This window comes from Cyprinodon tularosa, unplaced genomic scaffold (genome assembly GCF_016077235.1).
Source record: "Cyprinodon tularosa strain WSP-4 unplaced genomic scaffold, ASM1607723v1 ctg855, whole genome shotgun sequence".
NCBI classification, from domain to species: domain Eukaryota; kingdom Metazoa; phylum Chordata; class Actinopteri; order Cyprinodontiformes; family Cyprinodontidae; genus Cyprinodon; species Cyprinodon tularosa.
In genome coordinates, this window is record NW_024039624.1 from 97,904 (window position 1) to 116,731 (window position 18,828).

Sequence of the window (18,828 nt, forward strand, 5' to 3'; positions counted from 1 at the left end):
AGTCTAATGGCTGGAAATGCCTTGATGCAATGCTGCAGTCGCTCTAACCTGCAAAAAATGTAAATAAACCAAACAGAAAAAAAGGAAAAACATTCAATAATATATAATGTGCGAACTAAAAAAGGGCTCTTTTGTGCATAATAATAAAAAAAGAACGAAAAAAGAAATTGACCTAAAATGACAATAAAAAGTGGAAATATCGTCCAAAAATTAGAGTATTATTGAGCATATCCAAACTATTTGCACTGATTTTTAGGTGCTGGGAATTTTAAAGAGGCACTAAAACTTATGAATTTGAGAACATTGCCAAATTTAGAAAGTGCCTGCAACATCTCTAAAGGAGACCACATCACAGAGGAAAAAACTCCGGTCTGGGGGAGTTTGGAGAGACCATGGAGGAGGACTATCGGTCGGCCTGTAAAGTGTTCTTGGGGAAACAGTGCTTCACTGTTTACAGTGCGGGTGGGGAGCTTCTGACCTTGATTAGGGATGTTGTCGGGAGGAGGAAGGAGTACTTTGTGGATCTCTTCAATCCCATAGTCACGCCTTCCGAGGAGGAGGCAGAGGCTGGGGAGTTAGAAGTGGACTCGCCCATCAGCCAGGCTGAAGTCAGAGAGGTAGTTAGAAAGCTTCTCGTTGGCAGGGCCCCAGGGGTGGATGAGATGCATCCTGAGTTCCTTAAGTCTCTGGATGTTGTAGGACTGTCTTTGCTGACACATCTCTGCTGTATCGAGTGGCGGTCAGGGACAGTACCCCTGGATTGGCAGACCGGGGGTGGTGGTCCCTCTCTTTATATAGGGGGACTGGAGGGAGTGCTCCAATTACAGAGGGATCACAGGAGTAGGAGTAGGGGGTGCTCCAGGAGTAGGAGGTCAAGGGCCCTCTGTTAAGGGCTGTTCGCTCTGTGTATGACCGCAGCAGAAGCAGGTTTGCATTGCCGGCAGTGTGTCAGACCTGTTCCCGGTGCATGTTAGTCTCCACTAGGGCTGCTCTATGTCACCGGTTCTGTTCATTAGATTTATGGACAGAATTTCTAGCTGCAGCCAGGGACCAGAGGGTGTCTGGTCTGGGAATCTCAGGATATCATCCCTACTGTTTACAGCTGATGTTGTCCAAACCAGGACCTCCGACGTGCACTGGGGCAGTTTAGTGTGAGGCGGCCAGGATGGGGATCAGCACGTCAAAATCCGAGGCCATGGTTCTCCACCAGAGAAAGGTGGACTCCCCTCTTCAGGTTGGTGGAAAGTCCTTGTCTCAAGTAGAGGAGTTCAAGTATCTCGGGGTCTTGTTCACGAGTGAGTGACAGATGGAGAGTGAGATCGATAGACATATCGGTGCAGCACCTGTCTTGGTGAAGTGGGATCCAACCCGCACCTATTGTCATGAGATCAGGGTAATGACCGAAAAGACAAGATCACGAGTTCAAGCAGCCAAAATTAGTTTCCTTCTCACGGTGGCTGGGCTCACCCTTCAAGATCGGGTGAGTAGCACAGTTACTCGGGAGGAGCCCAGAGTAGAATCCTCCTCCACATCGAAAGGAGCCAGCTGAGGTGGCTCTGGCATCTGTTTTGGGTGCCTGCTGGTTGCCTCCCTCAGGAGGTGTTCCAGGCATGTCCCATTGGGAGAAGGCCTTGTGGAAGGCCTAGGAGATGCTGGAGGGACTATGTCTCTGACCTGGCCTGGTGTCGCCTCGGGGTCCCCCCAGAGCAGCTGGAGGAACTGGGTGATCGGGAAATCTTTGCATCTTTGCTTAGTCTACTGCCCCCACGCGGAAAAAAATGGGTGAGTGGATGTATGCTTCCCAAAATAATCCAACATCCCCCTTCTTCTTTTTTCACAACGAGACAAATGCCCCAGCATGAATGAGACTGTGGAACGTTATCGTTTCTTTACCACCAATCAGGGGGCCAGCGAGAGCATCAACAGCTAAGTCACAAAGCTAAGACTGCTAATTAAAACGTGCAACTTTGGGACTTTGGGATTCGCTCCTTCTCGACAGGATTGTGTGTGCAGGTAACAATCAAGGCATGAGAGAACGACTTTGTGAGAAAAAACTCACACTTGACACGTGTCTGCAGCTGTGCAAAAATAATCACCAGCTCAGTCACGGAAGAGGTGCATGCTGTGCGAGGAGCTCAGCTCCAGTTAAAAGACAGCAATATAGTGTAAATTCTGTGGGAAAACACATGACAAGAGGAAAGACAAATGTCCACCATTTGGAAATAGGTGTGCAAAGTGTAGTGCAAAGAACCATTTTGCAGCAAGATGCAATGCAAAAATGGACCAGAGAAGCCACAAACATGTAAGTAAAATAATGACAGAATCTGTAAGCAATGAATATGAGGATATTTCCTGTGTTAAAGTAATAGAGATGGAGAAAGTGGATGCTGTGGAGACACAAAATGCTAGAGATAAAGACATGAAACATGGAAATGAGACAGACGGGTAAAAAAAACTCTCAGCTTCTTTATGCAGGCATGCTGCTGGGAAATGACACAGTGCAACTCCAAATAGACTGTGGTGCTAGCTACAACATTATCCCAATCAAGCTGCTAAACCCAGACATCCAGCTGGAACAGAATAAAAGGTAAGGGAATAGGGCTTTGAATCCTGAGGTTGTGAGTTCGATCCCCCACTCCCACAGACTGCCACTCTGGGTCCCTGGGCAAGACCCTTAACCCCACACTGCTCCCTGGGCGCCGCACAATGGAAGCACTATATATATATATATATATATATATATATATATATATATATATATATATATATATATATATATATATATATATATATATATATATATATATATATATATATATATATATATATATATATATATATATAATCAGTTTAATCATATCCAAATGAAGTGACAGACTAATCAGCTTCTTTTTCAAAGACTCTGGTCCAAAGACTATAACTTCTGTTTTGTCTGCATATTCAGAAGGAGAAAGTTAAGAGTCATCCAGGTTTTTATGTCTTCAGACATGCCTGTAATCTATGTAATGGGTTAGCTTCATCTGGATTATAGACAGATATAGCTGGGTATCATCAGCATAACACTGAAAATTAATCCCATGCTGTCTAATAATTCTACCGTTTGGAGGCATGTATAAAGTAAAGAGAATTGGTCCTAGCACTGATCCCTGTGGTACTCCACAGGTAACCCTGGAGCATGTGGAAGATTTATCATTAACGTGAACAAACTGAATTCGATCAGATAGATAAGATTTAAACCAGTCTAGTGCTGTTCCTTTAATGCCAACAAAATATTCAAGTCTTTCTAAAAGAATATTATGGTCAACTGTATCAAATGCAGCACTAAGATCCAACAGGACGAGCACAGATACAAGTCCATTATCTGAGGCCATGAGAATATCATTAGTGACTTTCACCAGAGCTGTTTCAGTGCTATGATGAGCTCTAAAACCAGACTGAAACTCTTCAAAAAGTTCATTATGGTGTAAGTGATCGCAAACTTGTTTGGCAACTACTTTCTCAAGAATTTTAGATAAGAAAAGAAGATTGGATATAGGTCTATAATTGACCAAGTCATCTGGGTCAAGAGACGGTTTCTTAAGCAAAGGTTTAATCACAACAACCTTAAAAGCGTTTGGTACATATCCCTGTAACAGAGATAGATTAATCACATCTAAAATGGAGGAGGAGATAAAGAAACTGAAACGTTATTTTGCCCGTCAAGGGACTCCAGATGAGTTGATCTAAAAAAAATGGCCCACAATATGTGTATCAAGAATTTAAAAAGTTAGCAGACTGTGGGGATTTTAAGTCCTCATCTGCAGGTTGCACTCAGAGTAATGGCAAAGCGGAATCGCCCATTAAGACATCAAAATGACTTCTTCTCAGAGCCAAAGCTGCTGGACAGGACTAACCTGACAGGACCATCACTCACCGTTGCAGGGCCTAGACACCACTCCAACACAAGGACTGCTCAGTCTGCACATTAAATCATTGTTAGCAACTTGCAGGTTCCTTGAGTCAAGCAGGAGCCCATGAACAGGCAGGTGCACCAAAGAAACTACAATAATAGATCAGCCAAAGATTTACCACCTCTCAAAATTAGGTATGGTGTGAGTATACAGCCATGCTGGATACAGCTCAGACTGTCTGGAGATGTGACCGTTTGATTTTGTATCTTGGAAAAATGTATTATCATGAGCAATGGCGTAACGACACAACAATAGGCCCGTTAGCAACTTTATCTGGGTTGACCCCATATGAAGTACAACACCTGATAAAGGTTAAGGATAAGGCAACAGTACCATAAATCGGCCAAGAAGATACAATTATGCAATTCTCAGTAGTATATGATCACACACATCACACACTGAAAAATAGTGACTGCGCACCTTGAATGGAAACATTGATGACAGCGCACCACCACATGTTACAGACATCCCAAGTGATTATCACCCCCCCAAAAAAAGAAATCACAATCTTGACTCACTGTAGCAGCAACGTCCACCTCTCCCTCTTCGGTTTTTTGAAAGAATGTTCTTCCAGTAGCTCTTCTTTGCTTTTTCTTTTCTGGAATCCGCTTAAGTACCTTTTTTTGGTATCGATCGTCACTAACACTTTGTATGTAACGGTTTTAATCTATGCTACGGGTTACCCATGATTCCAAGTCATAGTGTAAAAAATAAAATACTCGAATACATTGTTCTTTTAAGATCTTTATTGCTGTTTCAAACACATTATATGAGTGTATTTTTACCAACCATCTAATGAACTATACACAGTTATTAACATAGTAATTAAAAGTACCACTGTCTGTTTTGCTATTGGTGTTGTGTTTACACTGCTCACCATCATGTTGAAATCTGCCATGTGTTGCGGTATAAATACGGTCAGTCACTTCAGTATCAGGTGGGTTTAAGAGGAATTTTCGCACCATTACATCTGCAAAGTGACGTCCTAGTCGACAACTGCGTTGGGGACGCACCAGGTGTCAGTGATGGGGCCGTTAAGAGCTTGTGGGCCCGTAAGCAAATGCTGTCTCTGCTTACCGATATTTATAATCTGGAGAAATCGCAGACCCCTGAGACTTGCTACTGTACGGACTGTCAGCCAGCCAGAGTTTAAAGGACAAGGACAATCAGGGTTGGCTCAGTCCCCACATCGTGTTTTGGATCCCACTCGAAGAGACATGACTGAAGGACGACCTCTTGTCACGACCAGAGCAGGTCGCGCAGTGAAGTTGCCAGAACACTATAAGGACTATGTACTCTCACACAGTGGAAGTTTCCGTGTTTTTCATGGCCTTCGGGTTGGTGTTATTTATTTTTTAAAGTTATAGTGAAACCGAATCTGACTGTATTTTCAAAATCCTGTTTGGATTATTTCCTTTTGTTGAGATTTGAAACTGTAAATGATACTCTGCGGTGCATCCTTATGGTAGTTTAAAGATTTAATGTCTTTAATGGGGCCTCAAATTCCTGGCACTGGTACTGCATGAAATGGATGTATCTAAATGTGGTGTTGCAATAAAGACAAGTATGTTTCTTCTAGTTGGGAAACATTACACCAAAAAAACATTTATGTTTTATGACAAAATAATACTCTGTAGTGCTACAGGCAATATTTCATCAAAAATATGTCCGTAGCTGACTTTGGAAGGCTCGATATAGGACCTTTAAAGGGGTTTTTCTCTGGGATTATTAAAGTATGTCTGATTCTGATATAAAATTTGCAACCAGTATGTTTGTGTGCTTGATTGACTGTGAAGTTCTTTAATATAAATTCTGTTCATCCATCATCGGAAAATGGAAAACCCAAGGTACAGCTGCAGACCCACGAGGGAATAACTATCCACTGAATCGGAAATATGGGGTAAGGGGAGCATTTATCAAAGAGTCAAGTTCACCTCAGTCACAGCAGTAGCTGCAGTGTTCAACAGCCAGGTGGGAGAGTCTGTCAACAGGACAGCTATTAGTTGTGCTCTCACAGATCTGACCTTTATGGAAGACTGCCACAAAGAAAGTCCCTGCTGAAAGAAAACCATAAAAGGCCTATCTTGCACTTTTCCACTGTGTTGTCAAAGAAGACCAACATATTTAAAACAGGATTCAGACTATCACTATCAGACACTTATCGAAATAACCTAGAACAGAGAAAGACTGAAACATGATTTATTTAGGCCAAAACACTGAAGCTACGTGCTTTTTCTGATTTAATATGTAAGAAACCTTCAAAACCATGAATCAGTTCCCATGCAATTCACAATTATTAATGCATTTGGGTTGTTCTTACACATAAAATCCAAATTAAATACCGTAAAGTTTGTGGTTGCATTGAGACAAAAGAGAACAACTAAAAGTGATTCAATATTAGTATCTGCTACCACTAAATGCTAAGGACTTGACTGCTCTCTGGTATCCATATGCGTCAGTTTCACTCTACATGAAGGGAGTAATCATGGGAAGCTGACAAGTGCAGACAAACATGTTCACAGTCCATCAAAAAGAAAACATTGCACAATCTACAAAGTAAACACTAGCTGACAACTGATGTGAGTGTGAGCTGAAAGTGAATGACAGTGAATGTTTTAATCTGAAAGGAACAGGGGGTGAAAATGATTTTAATCAAGTCAGCTGCTTATTAGAAAACATAAATAAAGGTGCTTTAGGCTATAATGTTACATTAAACACTGTTTTTCACAGAAACATGTAACCAGGATGGGGAAATGGGCATAAAACGCACCAAGCATTTCAAAAGTATGCAACTAATATGATCATAGGGATGTTTTATCCCTTCGGTCTAAAGAAGAAATAGATTGTTATGATCCAGTGACCCTCTAGAACAGTCATGTGGTCTGTATCACGCCACGGTATCAAATATGTTAAACACCATTTTTTGTTGTAGAAAGATGTAAAGCATCAAAGTAAAGATATGCACACAATATTGCAAGGCATGAGGAAAATGTATGCTTTTAGAAATAAACCTGTAAAAAACTGTAATAGAGCCAATTTTAATTCAGTTTATTTATATAGCGCCAGTTCACAACACGTTACATCTCAAGGCACTTTATTATTCAACCAGATCATCCAGTCAAATTGATTCAAAGTTTTCTATCTAAGGAAAACCAGCTGATTGCATCGACTCATTGACTCTTCAGCAATCCCTCACACTAAGCATGCTTGTAGCGACAGTGGAGAGGAAAAACTCCCTTTTAACGGGAAGAAACCTCCAGCAGAACCAGGCTCAGTGTGAGCGGCCATCTGCTGAGGCCGACTGGGGTTCAAGGAGACAGAAGCAGACATAGAAAAAGAAGCATAGATACAAAAGGCAACAGTCCAGGAAACACACAGCCAGGCAGACAAGCTCTGAGCCAGCACTCTTACTTTCTTTATATTTATCTAAAAGCTGTGAAGATTGTGGTTATGTAGTGAAGCGCTTGCCTTCTAAGATGATGGATCAATTCTGTTTCAGACATGTAGGAACTATTCTATTCTATTTTATTTTATACTTCATGAACAAACCCATTTTAGACAACCGAGGTGTTTGGTTGTAGTATATAAAGTTTTACAGGGAAATGTCGCTTTATACTATAAATAAACTCTAAATCAGTGGTCACCAACGTGATGCCCGTGGGCACCAAGGGCCCTCAAGGACCACATGGGGTGCCCTCAGCATCTTATGAAAACAGAACAACTCACCAGTGGACTAAGTTTGCAATGTTATTTTTTGCCTTTGCTGTTACAGTATGTTTTATCATTAATAGAGCATTTCATCATATCAATAATTTAAAACATATAAGCATTTACAGGGACTTCAAAATGACAATATCTAGAAGCAAATTAGAAATGTAAAGAAACGATAGAAATATTTTTATCTATGAAGTTTAGGTGAACGCTGACTCCTCCAGTTCATAGGTCAATATTAGTAGCCCATCCTGTGACTCAATACCCATGAAGTAGCACTTATTCTTAAAAAGGTTGGTGACTTCTGCTCTAAATCATCTGGTTTTATGCGTTTGTTTCAGGACCATGCTAGCCTTCTAAAGCTAATTTGAAGCTTGAACAAGGATTTCTCACTTACCCCAAAGTTTGTGAGCAGTGGTGTGTGTGTATAGGTCAGCATGGTATAGCTGGGGCACAGAGTCTGCATGTATACATCAGCAGTGAGGGCAGGGGCAGCGGGGTAGGCCAGAGTCTGAGCAGTGGAGTCCTGCTGGCTGTAGTCAGATGAGGACCATGGCATCATAACAGACTGCAGCCCAGCGTTGGAGACAGAGGAAGCCGCTTTCCAGCCTGCTCCCTGCAACGCATCATCTGCAGCACCAGTAGACTGCTGAGCTGGAGAAGTACTGGCCACATCTGAGCCAAAAACACCTAGATATCAAAGTTCAGTTTATATTATTTCTGCTTACAGTGTTCTGTTTTTTTGGTTAATGGAGTCCCAGATGGGAGAAGCACGTACCTTGTGTAAATGATGAAAGATTGGTGTGAGCCGCCACATCCTGAAAATGAAATAAACAAAACAAAAGGAAAAAAAGAAACAGTTAACTGGAATTGTCACAACAGCAGAACAGCAGCCATCCATGCTTTGTTGATATGTAAATATGAATGTGCGGTCGAGGCGGGAGCAGCAACTGAGGCGGGATTGGTTCAAATGTTCATGTGCAACTTACACCAAAATGAATGCAACCAGACAGGGCAGATTTACCATTAGGCAAAACTAGGCAGCTGCCTAGGGCCGCTGTATGGTTAATACAGCCATTACTTATTTTCGCACGTTAACTATGTTTTTGATAAAAATCCTTTCGTTAAAATGCCATTAGAACGCCTATAATATTAAACGTGTTTCGGGGGGCCGCCCTGCTCTCCAGAGCGAGTAGATTGGTAACCCCGCCTCCTGCTCTCCTCTATCTTGTTTGCTGTCATGATTCATGCAGCTATTATTTCATCCAAATAAAAAATGGAGAACAGATAAGCAGATCATGGCTTGTCTACAGTGAAAAGAAGGACTGGGTTATTTACTTTGGCCTTTTTGGAAACACAGGAAGGAGCAATCAGCTAAGTGAGCTTAGTGCTTGGAAAAAATCTTTTATTCCTTTAGAGACAGCATGAAAAGTCAGCTGAGTACAAAACATAGAGAGGAAAACAAGAAGAAAAGGGACAAGAAGAGAGGGACACAACCTAGAACACATAATGGATGTCTATTCTATTAACATTTCTCTTTCTGTAGAATGGGGCTGTTTGATGTGTTGTCTAATCAGTTCAGGGGGCCCCATGCCTGTCTCTACCTCGGGCCCCAAATTTCCTAAATCCGCCCCTGGTCAGGATAAGTGTCTGAGCTGTAACATTTCACCCTCAGTCTGTTTACTGGGTAACCTAGACGATGTCACCTTAGGCAGCTATGTCATCTTCACACACAGTCTAAACGTTAACTAGTTCAGATTGATTCTATTATGTTAATCTAGAAATAGCCTCTGCATCATTAATAAATAAATCGTCTATCCTTCCTACACTGCAAAAAAAACAAAATCTAGATGAGTAATTTTTTCTTAAAATAAGTAAATTTTTCTTGGATTGAGGAGGTTAAAGAGACATTTTGCCAATGGAACAAGACATTTTACACTTTAAATAAGAAAACACAACTACATTGTCTTATTTTAACTGCATATTATCTACTTATCTTATTTTAAGAGTAAAAATTCTCATTCCATTGGCAAATTATCTCATTTACCTTCTCAAATTAAGCATAAATACACTTAATTTAAGACATTTTTACTTATTTCTAGATCGTTTTTGCTGTGTAGTAGGGGTTTACGGTAAGTGGTTTGGTCCGGTGTGGTACTGAGGCTGATTTGGAGCACGTCTTTGCCTCTGGGTCCTGATTGTCGGGGGGGGGGGGGGGGGGGGGGGGGGGTGACTTCTGGAGGATGGGTGCATGGTTTTTCAGGGATCTGCGTGGGTGGACACAGGTTACCCGCCTGGCAGTTTTGTCAAGCCACAGTGGATTTGTGTTGGTCCTGGGGCTACCTGAGGTCAATGGGGTGGAATGCCCTGGTGGGGTCCATTATGGGGGTTGGGGGCTTGGTTCTGGACCGATCTGCTGCCTCATTTTATGTTTTTTTTTTGTGCCTAACTTACTCTGGGGTCCATTGGCGCCCCTGCTGACACTGGGGTCCATTGAACTGGTGAGGGAACAGGAAGACGAAAGCCATGTTTAACCTGCAGGCAGGTGGTATGAGTTAATTTTGCAGTCACAGGCATCAGACTGAGAAGTAGACCCTAAATCTACCATCTGAGATTGTGTTTAGATATTCTGTATTGAAAAGGTACACCTTTAAAATACTGAGGAGGAAACACATTTTAACTGCTTAACAGTTAGACAGAGGGGCTCTAACTAATGCTAATATTTTGTGTCTGTGAGAGAAAGACTAAAATAACAGAATAAGCCTTTAAGTGCAGTCTTACCCTCCACTCAAACAAATGTGTTTGTTTTTTTAGCCTTTGCACTGGGCTCCATTGTTGCTGGCGTTCCAATGAGAGCACATTGAAGGATTTCTGTTTGATGGAGCAATAGAGCTTGAGAAAAGGCTTGAACCATTTCTGGAATTAAACATCTTCTCCACCTCCCTGACTGAGCGTCCTCGTCTGTTTAGTGATCACTGTGTCTTTTAACAGGATAGTGCTCCTTGGTCCATTTCACAACCAACTTCTTCCAGTAAAAGGATCTCCCTCTTTAAGCTCATCCCACTTGATCACACAACCTAAAACTCTTTGAGAGTTTAAGTAAGAACGGCAAGTGAAGTTTACCCGGGGGGGCCAAATTCACCACATTGAGTAGAGTTAATAAAACCATAGAGGAAGCCAAAATATATATTTTTTGTGATATTGCTATTGTTGTTTTATTTCTGATTTCTGGTGTTACTTTACTTAGGCTATGTTCACACAGCAGGCTAAAGTGACCCAAATACAATTTTTTTTACCAAATGCGACCTGAATCTGATCTTTTCATGACAGTCTGAACAACTCAGATCCCATTTTTCCAATGCGATCCAGGCTACTTGGCTCTGTGGTTCTGAATCCGATACGAATCTAATCTTTTCAAATACGACCTGTGTCTGAACAGCCAGGTCGCATTCTTCCGACCTGTGTGCCACTGATACCCTACAAAGGTCATTATTCTGCATCTTGTTTCGCAGAAGCAGCAATAAATACAAACAACCATGGTGGACGATGATGTAGAGAGCAGGCTTTATGTTTAACGTTCTTGAAAAGATTGAGTTTTTATGGTTGAGAAAAATCGCTAGATGCGCTCTGGCATTACCATCCATGTTTACCTAAGTAAACACAGAGCAAACTGGCTTGTGATGTCACATACAAGTCGCAGATATTTAGAAATGTGGACGGCAACGCAAAAAAATCGGATTTCTCAAACAAATCGGAATGGTGCATTAAGGCCTGCAGTGTGAACGTAGCCTATCTGTAGGTATCCTTACTGTAGGTGTAGAAGCATCTTTAGGGGGTTATCCTGTATTCTTTTTATCCTTTGTTCACTTTATAACTTTTCTTTGTCCTTCACTGTTGTACCCCAGAATTTCTCCCTTTCTTTCTTCTCTTTCACCCTTTTGTTTTCTGTCTCTGTGTGCATTGCATTTAAAGTAAAGGAGCTTGAGATTTCTTTTTCTTCTTTTCTTTTTTTAGCATAACAAATTTTGTATTTGGCCAAGTACTTTGCATTTCATTTCCTCCAAGGGCCTTCTGTCTTACTTTAGCATGATATGTTTAAATAGATATGTGTGTGTGTGTGTCTGCAGCAGGAACAATAAAAAGTGATTAACCGTTCTCTGAGCCATTCAGCTTGTTTTTATAGTAAATCTCTCAGGATGTTAGACAAACGTTATGTTAAGGTCTACCTTTAAAGCTTGTAAATCTACTCTTTTTACCAGATCTGGAGGAAATCAAGGATTGACAGTAAATTAAAGTAAAACTCTTAACTAAGATCCACTTCAACAACTTCTTAAGGCTTCTAATAGGATTAAGAGATTTACTTGTGTCACAGCTAAGAGATCTTTAGGAACTAGATTTGCTACTTTGGCTCTGGAATCAGAGATGGCAAAAGTACTCACTTTCCGTACTTGAGTAAAAGTACAGATACTTGTGTTAAAAAATACTGTTAAAAGTACTGATTAAACTTCTTTACTCAAGTAAAAGTAACAAAGTACAGGCTTGTAAATTTACTTAAAGTATAAAAGTAAAAGTAGAAACCACTTTTTTCATGCCATTGCCTACATTTTAAATGGATGTCTGCCAAAAGGACTAGATCTCCGTTGTGTTCATTTTCAATCATCTCGTCGTCCATGCTACTATGCTAACGCCGCCGCCACCAAGCTGCAATGATTTGCCGCCAATGAATACCGCCGAATCTGTCGATTCATCTTGTAGTGGTGCGTCAAATGCAACGTAGATTCCCATCCAATTAGATTGAATTTGGTATTGATGACGTGAAAAATAATAACGGTAACTCCATTGAAATGATTCAAAACTAAAGTAACGAGCCAATTTTTTAAAATGTAAGGAGTAGAAAGTACAGATATTTGTGTAAAAATGTAAGGAGTAGAAGTAAAAAGTCGCCATAAAAATAAGTAGTAAAGTAAAGTAAAAATATCAGAAAAATCTACTTGTCTACAGTAACTAAGTATTTGTACTTTGTTACTTCCCATCTCTGTCTGGAATTCTGCTCCATTTTAAAGTGGATAGCTTTCTTTTTGATGCTTTTGCCTTAAACCTATAGTATTTTAGCCTGATAAACCAGATTAAATAGGAGATTAAAGTTGTTATTTAGTCCTGCCAGATGAGACGTCGGAAGGTTGTTGATGAGAACAACGCGTTGTTTTTTAAACCATGTCTGTGCCTATTGGCCAACGGTCTGACCAATGAGAGCAACTGACTGTGACGTAGGAAGCGCGGCAGGAAGCTGGTGGGGGAGTTTAAACAAACAGCCTGTCGGTGAAACGGCGAATACGTCCTTCTCAAAAAGGAATGAGCGTAGAACCCCAAGTCTAATCCTTCCAAAACTGATTCCAAAGCTGAGCCAAAAATCGCCATTAGAGCCAGCAGTCCTTAACACAAGACTCTGCCGAGAGAGGGCGCGCTGCAGACGGGCTGCAGTTAGCCCTGGCTGCTGTAAGCCTCGGAGTTTCGCTGGTTGCAGTGTTTCTCTCAACTTCGGAAATTGTTTTTTTTATTACGCATTAAATCGGTAAATGGACTTTGTCGTCACGACATCAATACCCCACCTGCTTTGCATCCAGACATTCAAAACACATCTCTGCGTTGTTATTGGCCCGCCAGATTTAGGGCCTGGGGCATTGATCGAGGCTAGACCACTCGCACGCAAAAAAGATTTTGGCCGCTAGGCGGTGGGGCTAGTTTACTAGGCTGAGAGTATTTCAACGTACAATACAATTTTTCCACAAAATGTTTTGTATTCTCTGTTTATACTAAGCATTCCTAAGTAATTTCTTCAGATAATTTTTAATGTTTATTTTTGTAGTCCAAGAAAAAATATGAAAAGAATTATTACATACTACTACTGTCTGTCTTTTTTTTGTGTTTTTTTAGGAATAACTTTGGCAATAGGTGCCCTAGTTTTTGGTTTGAGGACCTGTCCTCTGATCTTTAAAGGACTTTGGTCAGTAGGTAACCTTTTGTCATAGACCACAAAAATCATATGTGTCGTTCCCCAAGACTCCATCCTAGGCTACCTTCTTTTTTAAAGGTACACTATGCAACCGGTGTTGATTTTCCAGCGAGGCTCCCCCCAGAGGGCGAAAGTAAAAGTGCACTGTCGTAAATATGCACAGCTGTTCTCCTGGTTTCTCCGTCAAGCCAGGCGCGGTTGTTTTGAGCTTAGCAGACAGGCGAACGCAACGAATGACTAATGCTGCGTTCACACCGCAGCTGGCGCGACAGAAGCAGCGAGTTTACATGCAAAGTCAATGGTTGACGCGCGTCAAGGCGCAGCAAAAGGTCCCGCGGCGCGTTTTGAGCAGCAGGCCCAGTGCGTCTGAGCAGCTGAAGCAGCGCGTCAGGTGCGTTTAATCATCTGACGCAGGGAGAGAGACACAGCGCTGATGATCAGAGGCTATGATTTCTCCTCTTAAACAGTTTATTGACGCCTAAATTAACTTAAAATGCAGAAATCTGCCGGCAGAATATGCAGTTTGGATTATTTAGATGAAAAACACCTACCAGCTGCCGCGGTGAACCGCGAGGAGGTGACCAGGCCAGAGGCTGCTGATGAAGGGATTCCTAGGCGCACCGCTGGTATGTGGGGGTCTGAGCGGCTCCGACAGAAATAATATTGAAGGCAGGATAATAATCTGAATGAACTGACGGCACTGATTACGTTTTCAGGTGTATTTTCTCATTTAAACACATATTAAAACTACTTTATTCCAAATGATCAAAGCAAATATAGCTGCAAGGCAGAGAAAGGATAGTGAAGCTCCGCCCAACGCGCGTCAGACACACTTTTGCACCGCGCAGCCAGAGCAGCAAAGCTGCTTCAGCCGCGCGTCAGAACTAACTGGTACAAGCAGCAAAAATGAAGCAGCAGGCGGGATTTTGCTGCTTTTGCTGCGTGAACGTAGCATAACTGCACAAAGATCGCCACTGTGCTAGCAACGAGCATGCTTTTAACTGGGGGGTGTAGCAGTTCTCGCCGTAAAGCAAGACTGACTCTCACGAGACTTCTGAGCCTGTGGGTGCGGGTCGGTGCTCCTGCAGTTGCAAGTGCAGTATTTCCCACACAGACCACCAGGGCGGCCGAGAAAACCTTTGTTCAACCTGAAATGACTCATTTAATCATCCAAAACGTTATGGAACACATTAATTAACTGAAAAATGTTGCATAGTGTGCCTTTAATATCTACATGTTTCCCCTTTGCAGACTATGCAGTTATATGACCGGAAACCGCAAATCAGACACAAAATCTGGGTTTAGTGATGGACTCAGACCTGAACCTTTAGAGGAACTTTAGGGCAGCAACAAGGTTGGCCTAAAGAACCTTTCCAGGATTCAAAGATTAATGTTTCTGCAGGTCGGCCCAAATAGTCAAACAAACAGCAGCAGCTGCTGCAGAATGTTGCCGCCTGAAGGGCTGCGTATTCTCCCGCAGCTGCGTGTTGCAGTTAGCTTGTTGCAGATTTGAAGCAGATATTTATGATTTATGCAAAGTTGTGAAGCGTGATCTGCGCTATGTTATTCCACGCCACACTTTTCACAAAGACACTTTTCGGTGTCTTTGTGTCAGTTTGATGAGCTTGCTCGCCTTCTACAACCCCTTATCCAATGCCGGACGACACACAGTTCACCTGTGAGTGTTCCTAAAAGACTGGCCGTGGTGCTGCATGTTTTGGCTTCGGGTGCAAACCAACAGAATGTCGTACAGAGCTACAAACTAGCGTCCTGCATGGTGTCTGGGATAGTGTCCGAGGTGTGACAGGCATTGTGGACGGCACTACAGCCAGAGCTTCTGCCATTAGGTACCAAACAGGAAATACGCATAGTTTAGAGCGGACGTAGAATTGACCAATCAGAGGCCTCCCTTCTTTCCTCCCTGCGATGCTATCTGCTGCACTATCTGCAGTCATCTACAATTTTGGGAAGGTGCACCGGAGTGTCTGCGAAAGCAGGGGCATATCTGTTTTAACTGCAAAACACACACAGATGACCCGGTTTCTGAGCATAAACCAGACTTGAGTCATCACTAAAACTAAGAAAGTAGAGCACATCCCCCCAGTGCTTAGGTCCTTCCACTGGCTACACAAATTTTAGAAAGTAGACTTTATAATACTTGTTAGTCTATGCATGACCTAATACCTAAATGGCACGTTGCCTGTACTTATACAGCGCTTTGCCAAGAAAAGAGACTTCAACAGAGCTCTTTATACTACATTCAGTCATTCACCCTTTCACTGACACACTGATAGAGGCAAACTCCATTGTAGCCACAGGTGCCCTGAGGCTCATTGAGAAAGATGAGGCTGCTTTACACAGGTTCTGACCACCAATGGTAGGCAAGATGAGGGAAATGTCTTGCCCAAGGACACACATTGAAAGCCAGAGTCAGGGCTTGAACTGGCGACCCTTCAGTTGCAGGACAAAGTCCTGCATCTGACAGCATGGCTGCCCCTAAAGACCTATTAGATCTCTCTCCCAGAACCAGATCTGAACATGGAGAAGAAGCTTTTCTCCACTAATATAGAATACACTTTTATAAAAGTGCTTTGAATGCAGATTTAAAAACCTTTTTGTTTAGAGTGGCATTTTATATCTAAATACCATTAGTTTAAGTCCAAATTTCAATTTACTAACAATATATTCTTCTTATCATCTTGCAATGTACTTTTCCATTAGTATTATGTATATTGCTTTGTCTTTTAAAGTCTACTGCTTAATTAAAGAGTAACACAGTAGATGAGGCAGAAACAACAGTTTTACGCTACTTTGTGTGGGTTTATTACAATATTTTAATTTGTGCGTTAGAATTAGAGTTACAAAGATGATAAAGATTGTATAACAGATAAATTCACTGTAATATTTCATGATTAGCTATGCAATTACGAAAGATGTGAGATGAAGATCTCTGAAGTTACACAAAGATTTGCAGTTCATGACTTCTATTTCGCTTTCAGTTTTATGGATAGAATATCAGTTAGACAATCAGAATTCCAACTGTGAATATGAGACTGCCAAAGTTTGAAAAATGCAATAAAAATCAGACACAATGATACATTTCAAACAAGAATAAAAAAAATTTGAAAAAAATGCAGTAGAAATACACTAGACAAAGAATTAAGATACAATGGAGAGAACACACAAACAAGCCTGTGGGAGGATGAAATAGTAGACCTGGACAAGGCTGTGATGGGCTACAGCAAAACAGGCAAACCGCTTGGACTGAAGGCAACACGCATTGGCCTCTTTGTAAGAGGATGGAACAAGCTCAAAATGTTGGTCAATATCCCTCTCGAAACTTCATATAATTCATGAGGAATTTTAAGGATCATCCCAGAACTAAAGTAATCAAGACATGGTCAATGACCTGAAAAAACACTGGGCCGCGGTCTCAGACAAGGCCATTCATTACCCACTATGTCTCCATGGATTAAAATCCTGTAGCAAACAAAGTGTCCTTTTGTTGTGTTTGGATGTATAAGAAGGGTGTGTACAACCCCAATAACATCATCCCAACTGTGAAGTCTGGAGGTTATAAAATTAATTTGGCCTTACAAGGCCATATGAGTCCATATAAGGCCATAAAAAAACCGGATCACTGCTTGACATATAACAGGCTCTATTTCAGTCTTGACTCAGTTGAAACACTTGTAAATCAGTAACCACAATTAGTTCAGAGCTAATGACCACATAATCTATAGAGATATAAATAATTGCACATGAAAAATTTCAGCTAGATCAAACAACTGGAAGTGGGTTAGTAGCATTACTTTATGTCCCTCATAAAAGAGACAAAAGAAGAAGAAATACCGGCAGCTTTTACAGCACAATATCATAATGTTGCAAAAGTATACTGTCAACAATACTGTCAGGATCCCAGTTTTTGTGTTCGTCTATTTGTCTTTTTTGTGTTTCTCCCTTCCACAACCAGGAGGCGCCTGGCTCCGGTTCGCCTCCTCACACACCTGCAAGCTGTTGCCTCATCACCAGACTGCTCTTAAGCTGCTGGTTGCCACTACTTCGAGGCAAGAGTGTTTGCCAGTTTGGGGTACTCTAGCCAAGCCTTGTTTATGCTGAGTCTAATCTGAGTTTTTGCATTTTGAGTTTTTGTCCTCTAGCCAAACTGAGATCACATTGAGTTTAACTGCTTGTTTCTCCCTGAGTCTCAACTTTGTTTGTTCTTTGCCTTTCGGCAGGAAGCCTTCCTGCAAACTGGACCTTTCCGGATCGCCTTCTCCCAAGTGGGATCAACTGAATCTTATGCTGCTTTCACACCGGACGCAGCAAAATCGCGTCTGCTGCTTCCTTTTTGCTGCTTGTACCAGTTAGTTCTGAGGCGCGGCTGAAGCAGCTTTGCTGCTCTGGCTGCGCGGTGCAAAAGTGTGTCTGACGCGCGTTGGGCGGAGCTTCACTATCCTTTCTCTGCCTTGCAGCTATATTTGCTGTGATCAGTGGGAATAAAGTAGTTTTAATATGTTTTTAAGTGAGAAAAATCCACCTGAAAACGTCATCAGTGCAGTCAGTTCATCCAGATTACAATCCTGCCTTCCAATGTTTTTTCTGTCGGAGCCGCTCAGACCCCCACATACCAGCGGTGCGCCGACAGTAGGAATCCCATTCAACAGCAGCCTCTGGCCGGGTCGCCTCCTCGCGGTTCACCGCGGCAGCTGGTAGGTGTTTTTCATCTAAATAATCCAAACTGCAGGCAGCAGGATAATAAAAGCGAACATATTCTGCCGGCAGATTTCTGCATTTTAAGTTAATTTATGCATCAATAAACTGTTTCAGAGGAGTGATCATAGCGCTCTGTATCATCAGCGCTGTGTCTCTCTCCCTGCCAGCTCCCAGATCAGCTTCTCTGATTGGCGCCGAGCAGCAAAAGTTAAATTTTTCCATCTCGAGCAGCAGCGCGTTTGCGGCGCGTCACGCGCGTCAGCTGCTTCAGGATTCCAAACAGGAGGTTTGGATCCACCCAACTTTGAAGACGCTGAGATCACTCTCTGAGTAAGAAAGTCATCTTCACCACGACCCGTTCAAGTACCACAGGAAAACTGAGATGCAACCAGCGGCTGCATCATTCCACCCCGTCCGAGTTCTGGGTAAACCCTGTCC

General features: G+C 42.1%; 1 protein-coding gene across 1 annotated transcript in view; it reads right to left on the reverse strand.

Annotated features, from left to right (window-relative positions):
• LOC119775194 (POU domain class 2-associating factor 1) overlaps nucleotides 1–18,828 on the reverse strand; it is a 75,618-nt gene that overhangs the window by 26,553 nt on the left and 30,237 nt on the right. The window contains exons 3-4 of the mRNA XM_038273081.1: nucleotides 8,440–8,479; nucleotides 8,059–8,351 (exon numbers count right to left, since the gene is read on the reverse strand). Of these exons, the coding sequence (XP_038129009.1) occupies nucleotides 8,059–8,351; nucleotides 8,440–8,479 (333 nt within the window). The remainder of the gene's footprint in view (nucleotides 1–8,058; nucleotides 8,352–8,439; nucleotides 8,480–18,828) is intronic.